Source organism: Natator depressus, chromosome 3 (genome assembly GCF_965152275.1).
Source record: "Natator depressus isolate rNatDep1 chromosome 3, rNatDep2.hap1, whole genome shotgun sequence".
Taxonomy (NCBI): Eukaryota; Metazoa; Chordata; order Testudines; family Cheloniidae; genus Natator; species Natator depressus.
Window position 1 is genome coordinate 109,051,188 of NC_134236.1, and position 16,501 is coordinate 109,067,688.

Here is a 16,501-nt window from a genome sequence, read left to right on the forward strand (position 1 = left end):
CTACATTCCCCCTCCCTCGGTGGCTCACTCTCCCCCCACCTTCACTGACTTTCACTGGGCTGGGGCAGGGGGTTGGGTTATGGGAGGGGGTGAGGGCTCTAACTGGGGGTGCAGGCTCTGAGGTGGAGCCAGAAATGAGGGGTTCAGGGTCCAGGAGGGGGCTCCAAGGTGGGGGTGGTGCCGAGGGATTCGGAGTGCGGGAGGGGGCTGTGGGTTGAGGCAGGGGATTGGGGTGTGGGAGGGGGGAGGGCAGTGGCCTGGGGGTGCTGTCTCTGGGATCGGACCAGGGATGAGGGGTTTGGGTTGCAGGAGGGAGAGCGAGGTTTTGGGTGGGGCTCAGGGCTGGGGTAAGGGGTTGGGGCGTCGGCTTGCCTCGGGCGGCTCCCAGTCAGTGGCGCAATGGGGCTAAGGTAAGCTGTCTGCCTCTCCTGGCAGTGGCATGGCACTGTGTGCTCCTCGGAAGCAGCCAGCAGGTCCGTGTCCTAGGCAGCTGGGGTGGGGCGGTGCAGGAGGCTCCATGAACCGCTCTCACCTGCAGGCACTGCCCCCCCCAGCTCCCATTGGCCGGGAAGCTGGTGCTCAGCGTGGAGGCAGCTTGCAGAGCCCCGTGGGCGCCCTCCCGCCTAGGAGCTGGACTCGCTGGCTGCTTCCGGGGTGCAGCACAGTGCCCCAGGACAGCTAGCCTTAGAGACGCAGCACTGCCGACCGGACTTCTAACGGCCCAGTCTGTGGTGCTGACCGGAGCCGCCAGGGTCCCCTTTTGACCGGGTGTTCTGGTCGAAAACTGGACACCTGGTCACCCCATTTAATATATCCCAGGGCTCAGCATTGTCATTTGACAAACCTGTGTTCCTCCATAAGAACTTTTAGTCATCTCTAGAGCTGGTAGAGTTGGCAACCTCCTGGGCTGCTTACCCTAGACTGAGGTCCAGAAAATCTGATCACCCTACCCATTAGGATGACGTAGTTCCCCTTCCTGGTTCCACTCTCTTCCCCCCACCCTTTCCCCAACTCCTCCCACAAAATGATCAAAACTTTCATAACTTCAAACTTTTGCTTTTTATGAGGACTGTGATCTGATACCTCACAGAGTGAGTGCTGTTATAAATAATGAATCATGAGACTGCAGGTTAATAGCACTGAGATGACCACAGTGCAACCAAATGTTCCACTTATTGTACATGCAGAGCAGCAAATCTATATTTGGAATTTTATAAATGCCCTTTCTAAAAAAAATTCTAAGAAAAACAAATTATCACACATCATCACCTGGCTCACTGTCAGGTGTAAGCTAGTTTGATCCTTATTTATTTCTTAATTACTGTGAAACATGCACTAAAGACTATTGAACTTTTCCAAACCTTAAAAAAACAAAAAATGATTGTGTTTCTATTTGAGTGATGGATAATGGTTCAGGTTTGGGATATTTCTTATTTTAACCAAACTTGTTCAACCCATCTCTAGTTGCTAAATTGATCACCTTGGACTCCGAAGTCAGTCTTGGTGATACTGTCACAGTACAGAGTAACTGCACCTGTATTTCCCCCCTTCATGATCCACCAAGGGCACCCACTCTAGGCTACCGACTCCTCAGCCATCACCTCTCCTGGACAGAGACCTGTGCCTCTCCCTCATGATCAAGGTTTTTCCAGGCTGCACAGTTCCCTGCCTACAGTGTGATATTCCTGGTAAGCCAAACTGCCTAAACAGGTCAGCATCTGCACTTTGCATTCTCGTCAAAGGCTATGAACAGTGTAATGGTCCCCAGAGAGAAGTTACCACACAGCTCTTTATAAGTATGCATGTTAATGACAAATGTAGTGTAAAATATAATTAGGAAGGCCAAAAAAGAATCTGAAGACCAGTTAGCCAAAGACTCAAAAAGTAATAGCAAAAAAATGTTTAAGTACATCAGAAGCAGGAAGCCTGCTAAACAACCAGTGGGGCCACTGGAGTAATTGAGGTGCTAAAGGAGCAGTCAAGGACGATAAGGCCATTGCGGAGAAACTAAATGAATTCTTTGCATCGGTCTTCATGGCTGAGGATGTGAGGGAGATTCCCAAACCTGAGCCATTCTTTTTAGGTGACAAATCTGAAGAACTGTCCCAGATTGAGGTGTCAGTAGAGGAGGTTTTGGAATAAATTGATAAACTAAACAGTAATAAGTCTCCAGGACCAGATGGTATTCACCCAAGAGTTCTGAAGGAACTCAAATGTGAAATTGCAGAGCTACTAACTGTAGTCTGTAACCTAGCATTTAAATCAGCTTCTGTACCGAATGACTGGAGGATAGCCAATGTGACACCAATTTTTAAAAAGGGTTCCAGAGGTGACCCCAGCAATTACAGGCCAGTAAACCTGACTTCAGTACTGGGCAAACTGGTTGAAACTATAGTAAAGAACAAAATTGTCAGATACATGGATGAACATAATTTGTTGGGGAATAGTCAGCATGGTTTTTGTAAAGGGAAATCATCCCTCACCAATCTACTAGAATTCTTTGAGGGGGTCAACAAGCATGTGGACAAGAGGGATTCAGTGGATATAGTGTATTTAGATTTTCAGAAAGCCTTTGACAAAGTCTCTCACCAAAGGCTCTTAAGCAAAGTAAGCAGCCATGGGATAAGAGGGAAGGTTCTCTCATGGATTGGTAACTGGTTAAAAGATAGGAAACAAAGGGTAGGAATAAATGGTCAGTTTTCAGAATGGAAAGAGGTAAATAGTGGTGTCCCCCAGGGGTCTGTATTGGGCCCAGTCCTATTCAACATATTCATAAATGATCTGGAAAAGGGATAAAGAGTGAGGTGGCAAAATTTGCAGATGATACGAAACTACTCAAGATAGTTGAGTCTCAGGCAGACTGCAAAGAGCTACAAAAGGATCTCTCAAAACTGGGTGACTGGGCAACAAAATGGCAGATGAAATTCAATGTTGATAAATGCAAAGTAGTGCACATTGGAAAACATAATCCCAACTATACATATAAAATGATGGGGTCTAAATTTGCTGTGGCCACTCAAGAAAGAGATCTTGGAGCCATTGTGGATAGTTCTCTGAAAACATCCACTCAATGTGCGGTGGCAGTCAAAAAAGCAAACAGAATGTTGGGAATCATTAAGAAAGGGATAGATAATAAGACAGAAAATATCATATTGTCTCTATATAAATCCATGGTATGCCAACATCTTGAATACTGCGTGCAGATGTGGTCGCCCCATCTCAAAAAAATATATTGGACTTGGAAAAGGTTTAGAAAAGGGCAACAAAAATGATTGGGGTATGGAACAGCTTCCGTATGAGGAGAGATTAATAAGACTGGGATTTTTTTTGCATAAGTAGAGATGGGGGATTTGCATTCACCTCTCCCTAGATATTCCCAAAGAAATTCACTTCATGCTTTTTGTTCTGAAAGTCCGTTCTTGTCTGGCACATTGTTCAATACAGTCTTTTGAACCCCCAGGTCTCACAACTGTCACATTTACCCCTTTGAGAGGTGACATACAATCCCTGCTGCAACAATACATAAACCATTCATTTAATACAATGGACCCCCAAGCTACTAAAACTTAATTCAATAAGGTCTCCGAAGGATATGGCAGGAAATTGCCATAGCTGTCATAGATAGTACTATGCATAGTGCTGCTTCATATGCCATGGCAAACTAAAAATCTTCTGCTCTGATTCTTTAAATTTCTCCCTGGTCAGGTTTCCCAACCCCATGTTCCCCTACTGTCTCTGGCTTCCCACATTGCCCTCCCCCCCACCATTTGGATTTCTGCCATTTTTCCCTCTCCCCAGGCTCCTCTATTCCCCCCTCAAGTTTACTACTACCCATTGGTTCTCCTTCCCCCTCCGGCTTCTCCCTCCACCCTGACCTGGAATGTAGTCCCAATATGCTCACACTCTTCCGCATCACTCTAGCCATATTTCTATGGCTATCATGGGTTGGTGGGGTCTATGCTCTCGGTGGGGTCTCTGTGGTTAGAGACCTGAAGAAGATTAACTAATAGAGACACATCCTAGAGTTCTTCCCCCACAGCTCTGCACCACTCCCAAGGGGTAGAATAAAGTAGCCACTCAGAAACCATGGAGGGGAGTCTCCCAACCAATCCAGGAGATTTAATGGACATGTCCTAACCTTCCCCACCCTTCCCTCTCTATCCACACTGCTTCCATGATTTTTTACATTTAAATAGACACAAAGTCTGGGCCTGTTACCAACATGTTAAGAACAGAATTCATTTTGCAGGTAATAGTTTTTTGTCTTCCCCCCCCAAGAGCTACCGAGTGTAGAGCACTCTCCATGTTGCCAGCACAAACACCTTCATGCTACTTTGTACTCCTGTCCTGTTCCTGAATGCAGCAGCACCCCCTCTGCATATGCAGCCTTACTTTAGCTTTGAATGTGCTGCACAGTGTATTTGTTGATATTTATTATTGTTCCCTCTTGTGTACTTAACTTTGCTTTACAGAGAGATTATCTGGTCATAACTTTGATGTTTGTATTGTCCTTGTTAGATGAGCCTGTGTGAGAGCCCAACACAGAGTCAGCCAGCTATGGATGTATGTTATTAGCTCTTCAGTGACTTACACCCCCTCTTCTCTCTTGTCCAGTCCTTCCTGAGCCAGTTGCACTGTTTGTAGGATACGTTTGAAGCTCAGCCAACCTGGCAGTCATAATTTTCCATCCATGTAGCCTCTAACAGCAGTAGGCTCTCGTTTATTTTGTCATTCTCAAGCCATCTGCTCAAGTTTTATTTTCTGCCCTAACTCCCAAGATACTAAAATTTAGATGAGAGTGGTTGGTTCTTAAACAAGCCAAATGAAATATGAACTGGATTAAGTATCACAAATTTTAATATGTCTTTTGGCTAATTATAGCAGCTGAAGCAGCGACTTCTACAGCTGAGGTTGCATAATAGTTTCTATGCTAATCTGTTTTCAGTTGCTCATAATTGTTGTTAAACTTCCACCATTTGGGCTTGAAATATTCCAGGGTTGATCTCTGCCTTAAAAGTATTATTTAAAAAAACCAAAAACTTAAATCATGTTTTCACTGTTTTTAGAGCATTAGGTGGGAGGCGGAAATAGATGTTTCCCAAAATAAAAGAAATCCTGCAACTTTGTTTGATCAGCTGTGCAGTCAAAATGTCTGGGGTTTGAAAAGTGAAATCTGGCATGAAAATAACCTTCTTTGAGAAGCAGTGCCTTTCATTGTTCTTGAGGAAATTGGTTTTGATTTGACCAAATTATTAGCCTTTGTAAATACTGAGTGGGTGCAGAATTGTTTTTCTTTCTTTTTTGCTAAGCATAATTCAGGAAGGATTCACTGTGTTTGTCTGAGTGGCTAATTTAACTACACCAAGAATGCTCTGGAAGGTGGTTGGGACAGAGGATAAGCTTGCACGATTTAGACACAACTATCTTAGGCCCTTAAATAGTTATGCTTGGGAGAATTTGCAAACTCCCCTTACCATTTGCACAAGAGCCAGACAGAGCTGAGGTCCCTTTGCTCGACAGCATGGAGGGACTCTTCCTGCCCAGCATCGGCAGACCATATAACATCTCTGTAGTTGCTCACTCCTTCCATTCTCCTTCTCCCATGGCTCAATCCTCTGCTACAGCGAGCTGAGGGGAGGAGAGAGGCAAAGCTAGTGTACCAGTCCCTGGTACAGTTTGTGCTAATTTGTCCTGACATGGTTGTCCCACGAAAGGGCAGTGTTTGCCAGCGAGGATGGTCAGATTGCACCTTGACTGTCCATCACATGCCCCCTGAAGCAGGCTGGGAGGGCCAGGAGGGGCTGGTGTAGAGCAGGCTTTATGTCAGCTGGGATTTCCTCATGCTGGTGATATTCTTAGCTGCCCACTTAATGTTTAGGGGAATGGCACAAAAGAAACTTAGTAGTGCTAAGGATCTGTTTCCCAGTCTCTAGTGGGTACAAGGGAGATATGAAGGTCAAAGGTCCAGACCCGGGCATGCCTGTTTGCTGTTCCTCTGGCTTGTATCTGACTCTCATCCACTCCCACTTCCACAACAACTCCGGGATGTTTAGAGAAGCAACTGCTTTGCCTGACTGTCAGTACGCCATGAGGGCATGGAAGATGAGGCCATATGGGAAAACTGGTCTAGCTCAGCCAAGAGGAATGTGAAATTTGGTATGTAGCCAAATTAAGATTCCCTTTTTGATGGTCATTTGCATGGATATGTGGGGGCAGGGTTGGTGATACGTGAGCCTGTCAAACTGACTCAGCAATTGCACACACAAAGGCTGGCAAGGATTCTCCCAGCTCCCATTGTCAGTTTAGTATCTCCTCCAACCCCGAATCATCCCTATCCAGGGGCAAATAACGTTAATTGAGAAATCAGACAAACGTATCCCAGGTGGTCAGATGAGGCTCACAGAAGAGGAACAGCTGAGGCACTCCATCCAGAAAATATAAGCTCTGTGTGGGGGAGAAAAAAAACACACATTGTCTCTTCCCATTCCTTTCTTGTATTGCTTCATAGCTGCAACCGCATTGACAGGGTTGGTGGTCCCACTCTTTGAACTAGCTTGTCCAACTTCCAGCACAGTGCAGGGAAAGGTGAGGCCTGCCATAGCATTGAGAATCTCTTAACTTTGGCTTGCACTAGGCTGCTCCTCTTTTGTAGTATAACTGTGATACCGCTAGATCTACCTCGAGTTCCTAATTTTGGCCTGAATCCTCTAGTGCTGGAGGAGGAGTCAATTATTTATCTATTTCTACAGCACCAAAAGTGTGGCAGGAACTTTAAAGACAAGATCCCTCCTATGAGAAGCTTACCATTTTAAACACCCCACAGCCCAAAAACCAGCAAAAAATCAGTATACAGCAGGAGGAGGGGAATGAGTTGCAAAAGAAATCAAAGTGAGAAATAAAATTTCATATATATTATAGGTGGCACAGGGTAGTGACACCTGTAGTTAAGGTTGCCTGACACTTTGCATTATAAGACCCTGTTTTCAGTTGCTTATAACTATGCCAAACTTTTACAACTAAATGATTAGGGGTTTGGAAGGGGTATCATATGAGGAGAGGTAAAAGAGGCTAGGACTTTTCAGCTTGGAAAAAAGGAGACGAAGGCGGGATATGATAGAGGTATATAAAATCATGAGTGGTGTGGAGAAAGTGAATAAGGAAAAGTTATTTACTTGTTCCCATAATATAAGAACTAGGGGCCACCAAATGAAATTAATGGGCAGCAGGTTTAAACAAATAAAAGGAAGTTCTTCTACACACAGCGCACAGTCAACCTGTGGAACTCCTTGCCTGAGGAGGTTGTGAAGGCTAGGACTATAACAGGGTTTAAAAGAGAACTAGATTAATTCACGGAGGTTAAGTCCATAAATGGCTATTAGCCAGGATGGATAAGGAATGGTGTCCCTAGCCTCTGTTTGTCAGAGGGTGGAGATGGATGGCAGGAGAGAGATCACTTGATCATTACCTGTTAGGTTCACTCCCTCTGGGGCACCTGGCATTGGCCACTGTTGGCAGACAGGATACTGGGCTGGATGGACCATTGGTATGACCCAGTATGTCCATTCTTATGTTCTTATGAATTTTTCCATGTCAGGTATCTACCTCAGGCAGAATTTTGTAGAAAAACTTCGGCAAAAAAAAAAAAATCAGCCATTTCTCAGAACTAGGTTAGCCTCCTTAAAAAAAAAAATACAGGTGTTTCACTGAGAAGCTCTAGCACCATCATTAGTTGGAGTAAGAACTTGAAATTTGGCAGAGTGGCATTAATTTGGCATTAGTTGGAGCGAGAACTTGAAATTTGACCTTTGTGGGTATGTCTATACCATGGCCAGTCCAGTTCAGCTGACTTGGGCTTGGGCTGCGGGGCTAAAAATTGAAGTGTAGCAGTGAAGTTTGAGACGCAACTCCCCTAGCGCGGTTTCAAAACTCAGGTTCCAGCCCCTCCGCCCAAGTCCTATGAATCTGAGTCAATTGACACAGGCTCTGAGACTCAGTGCCGTGTGTTTTCTTATTACAGTGTAAACATATCCTATGTCAGGGGTGTGTCTTTTGCTGCGCCGGTGAAAATCTATCCAACATTGACCAAGTAATGAGCCTTTAAAAAATCTCAGTTCACAGAGTAGAGACTTATTAGAGTCTGTCAGCTAAATTCTCCAAAGATTATGTTTTTACTGGGTATACTCCATCCGCTTACAGTTCCTATATGCTGACCAAATTGGGCATGTGCCAACCCCACAGAGCAACTGAGCATGCTATGGCCTGGGGCTGGAAAGGATGACCAGGACTTTCCCTGCAAGTGCTCCTTCTGGCTGATGGAGGTGATGGAGGTGTGCCAACTGCAGGTACTGAGAGCAAGAAGACTGGCTCTCTGGTGCTCTCAGGTGCCCAGAGGCCTGGAGCAGAAAGAAGAAACAGCCACACTGGAACGGTGAGGAGCTGGGCTGGGCAGGGGAAGACGAGGGAGGGGACTGGGACAAGGGGCTAGAGGAGATGAGCGGGCAAGGGTGAAGGACAGGGGTGTTCACCTCAGGGTGAGAGAGCAGAGCTGGAACTGAGACAAGAAGCTGAAGGGGAGCAGTACAGGAAAACTGCAACTGCGATGAGGAGTCATAGAATCATAGAATATCAGGGTTGGAAGGGACCCCAGAAGGTCATCTAGTCCAACCCCCTGCTCGAAGCAGGACCAATTCCCAGTTAAATCATCCCAGCCAGGGCTTTGTCAAGCCTGACCTTAAAAACCTCTAAGGAAGGAGATTCTACCACCTCCCTAGGTAACGCATTCCAGTGTTTCACCACCCTCTTAGTGAAAAAGTTTTTCCTAATATCCAATCTAAACCTCCCCCATTGCAACTTGAGACCATTACTCCTCGTTCTGTCATCTGCTACCATTGAGAACAGTCTAGAGCCATCCTCTTTGGAACCCCCTTTCAGGTAGTTGAAAGCAGCTATCAAATCCCCCCTCATTCTTCTCTTCCGCAGACTAAACAATCTCAGCTCCCTCAGCCTCTCTTCATAAGTCATGTGCTCTAGACCCCTAATCATTTTTGTTGCCCTTCGCTGGACTCTCTCCAATTTATCCACATCCTTCTTGTAGTGTGGGGCCCAAAACTGGACACAGTACTCCAGATGAGGCCTCACCAGTGTCGAATAGAGGGGAACGATCACGTCCCTCGATCTGCTCGCTATGCCCCTACTTATACATCCCAAAATGCCATTGGCCTTCTTGGCAACAAGGGCACACTGTTGACTCATATCCAGCTTCTCGTCCACTGTCACCCCTAGGTCCTTTTCCGCAGAACTGCTGCCTAGCCATTCGGTCCCTAGTCTGTAGCGGTGCATTGGATTCTTCCATCCTAAGTGCAGGACCCTGCACTTATCCTTATTGAACCTCATCAGATTTCTTTTGGCCCAATCCTCCAATTTGTCTAGGTCCTTCTGTATCCTATCCCTCCCCTCCAGCGTATCTACCACTCCTCCCAGTTTAGTATCATCCGCAAATTTGCTGAGAGTGCAATCCACACCATCCTCCAGATCATTTATGAAGATATTGAACAAAACCGGCCCCAGGACTGACCCCTGGGGCACACCACTTGACACCGGCTGCCAACTAGACATGGAGCCATTGATCACTACCCGTCAAGAGGGTAGGGAGGAATGATGACTGGGACGAGGAGCTCAGTGGGAGATTGGAACCAGGATGAGGGCAGGCTGGAGGGGCCATGGACAGAAGGGGGCAGGGTTGCATGAGGTGGACAGGGTGAAGGATCTGTGCCCTCTCAAAAACGCTTCCCTGCAGAACGTGGAATGGAAACCATTATTCCTGAGTCTCAGTATTCCTTTGCTGTCAGCAAATAGCGGTGAAACCCACTGATAATGTGTGTTTCTCCATCCACCTATAGTGGCAGGTCCACATAGAAGGTAACAGCCTTCAACTGCTACCAGTTACTCCATTAGGTCAAGTGACAGAGGACAGTGCTATAAATCTAAAGATCCCAACCCAGCAGATGACCTTTGTGGGGATCAAAATGATTCCACAAGATGGAATTTCTAAGTTTAAGAAGCTTGTACGAGCACAAGGTGATATAATTAAGGTGGCAATTCGTAACTTTTGAGTGCTTGGCTCTGCAACCTTGATGTTCTTTTACAGTAGTTCTTTTTTTTAATTAGGGCAGGTCTACACTTAAAATGCTGGATCAGCGGAGTTGCACCTATGCAACTGCACCGCTGTAGTGCTTTAATGAAGATCTCTCCCCTTGGTGTAGTTAATTCACCTCCCCGAGAGGCAGTAGGGAGAAGCTCTCCCGCCGACATAGCGCTGTCTACATGGGGGCTTAGGTCGGTATAACTACATCGTATGGGGTGTGGATTTTTCACACCCCTGAGCAATGTAGTTATACTGATGTAGGTCTATAGTTTAGAACAGACCTTATATATATTACAGTGTTCCTCCCTCCACTTGTCTATTTTGTTTGCACCTATTCAAGAGGGAAAGTCTGTATATAAGTATTATTTTCATGAGTAGCATTGGCAATTATACAGGCCTCTGTTTCAGCCTTGAACAGCTTGACATCACATTCCCTTTTCCCAGAGAAGTGTAACAATGGCCTGACGAGTGGAGTTGGAGGGCTGTCTGTCATTGAAAACCATGTGCTGTTCCACAAGCAAAGTAACCAATTATTTCTCTTTTGTAAATTGCATAAAATTGTAAAGAATGTTATTTGTTAACAGGTGGATTCTCCAACCAGAAACTTTTCCTTAACCTCCCTTTTTATGTTCATTCCTGTACTGTACCCCAGAACCAGAACTGTATCTACTTTTTAACCTACTGCTTCTCACTGAGGGTATGTCTACACTATGAAATTAGGTCAAATTTATAGAAGTTGATTTTTTAGAAAGCGATTTTATACAGTTGATTGTGTGTGTCCCCACACTAATGCACTAAGCGCATTAAGTCGGTGGAATGCGTCCACAGTACCAAGGCTAGTGTCGACTTTCGGAGTGTTGCACTGTGGGTAACTATCCCACAGTTCCTGCAGTCTCTGCCACCCATTGGAATTCTGGGTTAAGCTCCCAATGCCTGATGGGGCAAAAACATTGTCGCGGGTGGTTTTGGGTACATGTTGTCAGTCGCCCCTCCCTCTGTGAAAGCAACGGTAGACAATCGTTTCACACCTTTTTTCTGTGTGGGCGCAATATTGCTTTCAGCAGACGGTGCAGTAGGACTGCTAACCGTCGTCGTCGTCATCCACTGCTTCCACTGCCACTCTGCTCTCCTGCTCTGCTATGAATCCACGTCACAGGTCCTCTATATGACTGTTGTCATCCACTGCTTCCGCTGGCACTCTGCTCTCCTGATGGTCTTGCAGGGCCACTTCCGCTGCAACTCTGCTCAGCTGCTCTTGTTTCGCCATATCACAGCAAGCGTGCAGCCCACTCAGCTGTTGTGTCCTGGCAGCAGACAGTGCAGCAGGTCTACAAAACTGGTCATCCAACCACCACTTCCCCTGCAACCCTGCTCTCCTGCAGACCCCATACCATGGCAAGCATGGAGCCCGCTCAGATCACCGTGACAGTTATGAGCATTGTAAACACCTCGCACATTATCATGCACTATATGCAGAACCAGAACCTGCAAAAGCAGGCAAGGAGGCGATGGCAGCGCAGTGACAAGAATGATGAGGACATGGACACAGACTTCTCTCAAAGAATGGGCCCCGGCAATTTGGCCATCCTGGTGGCAATGGGGCAGGCTCATGCCGTGGAATGCTGATTCTGGACCCGTGAAACAAGCACAGACTGGTGGGACCGCATAGTGTTGCAGGTCTGGGATGATTCCCAGTGGCTGTGAAACTTTCACATGTGTAAGGGCACTTTCATGGAACTTTGTGACTTGCTTTCCCCGGCCCTGAAGCACAAGAATACCAAGATGAGAGCAGCCCTCACAGTTCACAAGCGAGTGGCAATAGCCCTCTGGAAGCTTGCAACACCAGACAGCTACCGGACAGTCGGGAATCAATTTGGAGTGGGCAAATCTACTGTGGGGGCTGCTGTGATCCAAGTAGCCAGTGCAATCACTGAGCTGCTGCTATCAAGGGTAGTGACTCTAGGAAATGTGCGGGTCATAGTGGATGGCTTTGCTGCAATGGGATTCCCTAACTGTGGTGGGGCTATAGATGGAACGCATATCCCTATCTTGGGACCGGACCACCAGGGCAGCTAGTACATAAACCGCAAGGGGTACTTTTCAATGGTGCTGCAAGCACTGGTGGATCACAAGGGATGTTTCATCAACATCAACGTGGGATGGCTGGGAAGGGTACATAACGCGCGCATCTTCAGGAACTCTGGTCTGGAGTTGGACCAGAAAATAACCATTGGGAATGTTGAAATGCCTATAGTTATCCTTGGGGACCCAGCCTACCCCTTAATGCCCTGGCTCATGAAGCCATACACAGGCAGCCTGGACAGTAGTCAGGAGCTTTTCAACTATAGGCTGAGCAAGTGCAGAATGGTGGTAGAATGTGCATTTGGACATTTAAAAGCGCGCTGGCGCAGTTTACTGACTCGGTTAGACCTCAGCGAAACCAATGTTCACGAAAGCTTATGCTCAAATAAATTGGTTAGTCTCTAAGGTGCCACAAGTACTCCTTTTCTTTTTGCGAATACAGACTAACACGGCTGTTACTCTGAAACCTGTCAATATTCCCATTGTTATTACTGCTTGCTGTGTGCTCCACAATATCTGTGAGAGTAAGGGGGAGACGTTATGGCAGGGTGGGAAGTTGAGGCAAATCACCTGGCCGCTGATTATGCACAGCCAGACTCCAGGGCTGTTAGAAGAGCACAGCAGGGCTTGCTGCGCATCAGAGAAGCTTTGAAAACCAGTTTCATGACTGACCAGGCTATGGTGTGACAGTTCTGTTTGTTTCTCCTTGATGAAAACCCGCCCCCTTGGTTCACTCTGCTTCCCTGTAAGCCAACTGCTCTCCCCTCCCCACTTCGATCACTGCTTGCAGAGGCAATAAAGTCATTGTTGTTTCAAATTCATGCATTCTTTATTAATTTGTCACAGAAATAGGGGGATAACTGCCAAGGTAGCCCAGGAGGGGTGGGAGAGGAGGGAAGGACAAGGCCACACTGAACTTCAAAACTTATTGAATGCCAGCCTTCTGTTGCTTGGGCAGTCCTCTGGGGTGGAGTGGTTGGGTGCCCGGAGCTCTCACACACACCCCCCCCCCGCCGCATTCTCAGGCGTCTGGGTGAGGAGGCTATGGAACTTGGGGGGGAAGGTGGTTGGTTACACAGGGGCTGCAGTGGCGGTCTGTGCCTTTCCTGCACCCCAACCATAAGCCGGAGCATATCAGTTTGATCCTCCAGTAGCCTCAGCATTGCATCCTGTTTCCTTTCCTCATTCTCCCACCACCTTTCCTCTTGACCTCACCACCTCTCCTGTTGCTGCAGCCATCTATCCTCTCTCGCATCCCTCCTGTCCTCGTGTTCATTTTGTGCTTTCCTGGACTCTGCCATTGTCTGCCTCCACACATTCTGCTGAGCTCTTTCAGTTTGGGTGGACTGGATGAGCTCAGAGAACATTTAATCGCGAGTGTGTTTTTTTCGCCTTCTTATCTGTGCTAGCCTCTGGAATGGAGATGCTAGTCACAGCATTGAAACATTTGCAGCTGCGGGAGGAAAAAAAGGGTGAGTAAAATTGAAAAAGACACACTGGCCATTTAAAAGGAGGGACTGATGTTTTTGGGTTAACATGCAGCACAAACCCAACTAACCCCCACACACACCTAATTTTCTGGGATGATTGCTTCACCCCTCCCCCCACCGTGTGGCTAACAGTAGGGATGATTTCTTTTCAGCCACAGGCAAACAGCCCAGCAGGAATGGCTACCTCTGATGTCCCCTTAATAAAATTCCCCTGTTTCAACTAGGTGACCATGAATGATATCACTCTCCTGAGGATAACACAGAGAGATAAAGAACGAATGTTTCTTGAATGCCAGCAAACACCGGGACCACACACTGCCATGCTTTCTTATGCAATGATTCCAGACTACATGCTACTGGCCTGCCGTGGTAAAGTGTCCTACCATGGAGGACACAATAAGGCTGCCCTCCCCAGAAACCTTTTGCAAAGGCTTTGGGAGTACCTCCAGGGCAGCTTCATTGAGATGTCCCTGGAGGATTTCCACCCCATCCCCAGACACGTTAACAGACTTTTCCAGTAGCTGTACTGGCCGCGAATGCATCCCAAGTCTTCAGGGCAAATTAATCATTAAACACGCTTGCTTTTAAACTGTGTATTATATTTACAAAGGTACACTCACCAGAGCTGCCTTCTCCGCCTTCAAGGTCCAGGAGCCCGGGTTGGGAGGGTATTGGCTCCAGGGTGATAAAGAGTTCCTGGCTGTTGGAGAGAACGGTTTCTCCGCTTGCCTGGTGTGCGCTATCTTCAACCTCTCCCTCCTCCTCATCTTCCTCATCCCCAAAATCCTCATCCCTGTGGCATGAGACTCCCCCCTTACAGGAGTCCACATACAGGGGTGGGGCAGTGGTAGGGGCACCCCCTACAATTGCATGCAGCTCATCATAGAAGTGGCATGTCTGGGGCTCTGACCCTGAGTGGGCATTTTCCTCTTGGGTTTTTTGGTAGGTTTGCCTAAGCTCCTTAAGTTTCATGCGGCACTGCTGTGAGTCCCTGTGATAGCCTCTGTCCTTCATGCCCTTGGAGAGTTTTTCAAATATTTTGGCATTTCATCTTTTGGAACGGAGTTCTGATAGCACAGATTCATCTCCCCATACAGCGATCAGATTCAGTACCTCCTGTTCGGACAATGCTGGAGCTCTTTTGCAATTGTGGGACTCCATGGTCACCTCTGCTGATGAGCTCTGCATGGTCACTTCTGTTGATGAGCTCTGCATGGTCACCTCGGCTGATGAGCTCGCCACACTGGCAAGCAGGAAATGAAATTCAAAAGTTTGCAGGGTTTTTCCTGTCTACCTGGGCAGTGTATCCGAGTTCAGAGTGCTGTCCAGAGCTGTCACAATGGAGCACTGTGGGATAGCTCCTGGAGGCCAATACCGTCGAATTGTGTCCACACTAACTCAAATTCGACCCAGCGATGTTGATTTCAGCGCTAATCCCCTCGTCGGGGAGAAGTACAGAAATCGATTTTAAGTGCCTATTAAGTCGACAAAAATGGCTTCGTTGTGTGGACAGGTGCAGGGTTAAATCAATCTAATGCTGCTAAATTCGACCTAAACTCATAGTGTAGACCAGGGCTAAGAAACCTTCTTGCAGTCTATTAATGAGAAATGTAATCAAGGTAAAAAAATATATAAGCATAACAAATCTCACCTTGCAAATACATAGTACTCTGTTTAACCAGGGAGTTCCAGAATTACTGTGCAATGTATATGACACCACAAAGGATGAAGCAGCTCTGAAAAGCTGCAAGGTAGGGGTCATGCCCTCAGGGAGTTGCTTGAATGATACAAGATTTGTAACTTGATTTGCTTGTGGGCAGCTTTGGATCGAGGATGGGTCTGAATTAGAAGTGGTTTTCAACCTGCGTAGGCAGTTTCTGTTAAGCTCAGTTGTACTGAGTTCTTAATAAAGCTGTAGTTACTTTTCTAATTCACCGTCAGACTCTTCATGTGTTGGTCCAAACACAGCACAGGATTTTCAAGTCTTTGTTCAGAAAAACATGATAGAGGTTGAGGGTTAGATTCCCTGCCCCACTCTGTCTCCCAGTATGGGGGAAGTCCCCTGGGGTGTCAACCTTCTAGCTCACTCTCTGCTTAGGGGCCACATCATGGATATCTTAGGGATGGACTGCTCTAACCTGTGCCAGAGCTGGGCAGAGCATCATAGCTCATCTTAAGTGATCACTCTCCTTACAGTGTGTATGATAACACCCATTTTTTCATGTTCTGTGTGTATATAAATCTCCTCACTGTATTTTCCACTGAATGCATCCGATGAAGTGAGCTGTAGCTCACGAAAGCTTATGCTCAAATAAATTGGTTAGTCTCTAAGGTGCCACAAGTCCTCCTTTTCTTTTTGCGAACACAGACTAACACGGCTGCTACTCTGATAGCTGTAACTGGCTCCCTGATGGCACTGCCTCTCTGTTGTGCAGAGCAGAAAGTTGGGGCAGCGGAAAACGTGACGCAGAATCAGGATGCCACGGCATTGTGCTCTCTCTCAATCAGCAAAGACAAATTTTGGATGAGTGTTTTAATATTCTGATTTTTCTAGCCCAGAAATGATTTAAGTTATTCACAATGAGAACGCCAATATCTCAAATAGGGTAGCTGCCACAGGTGAACTGCCAAAGGCAATACATCCAAGTACACAAATATATGCTTAGTGACCTAATTAAACAAAATTTGTACATTCCATTCAAAACTCTGAGACCATTTGAATTTATTTTCCGGTTTGCATTTTTATCTTGCCATTGTAACTATAAACAACTGCCCACTGAGTTTT

General features: G+C 46.6%; 1 protein-coding gene across 2 annotated transcripts in view; it reads left to right on the plus strand.

Moving 5' to 3' along the window:
* The window catches only part of AIG1 (androgen induced 1), a 189,680-nt gene that overhangs the window by 125,644 nt on the left and 47,535 nt on the right, over nt 1-16,501 (plus strand). Inside the window, exon 4 of one of the 2 annotated variants that reach the window (XM_074948536.1) lies at nt 8,197-8,381. The exons of the other annotated variant lie outside the window; for it this stretch is intronic. Within the exon in view, the coding sequence (XP_074804637.1) occupies nt 8,197-8,247 (51 nt within the window). The 3' untranslated portion in view covers nt 8,248-8,381. Of the gene's footprint in view, nt 1-8,196; nt 8,382-16,501 lie in introns of those variants that run through there. 2 annotated transcript variants of the gene reach the window in all.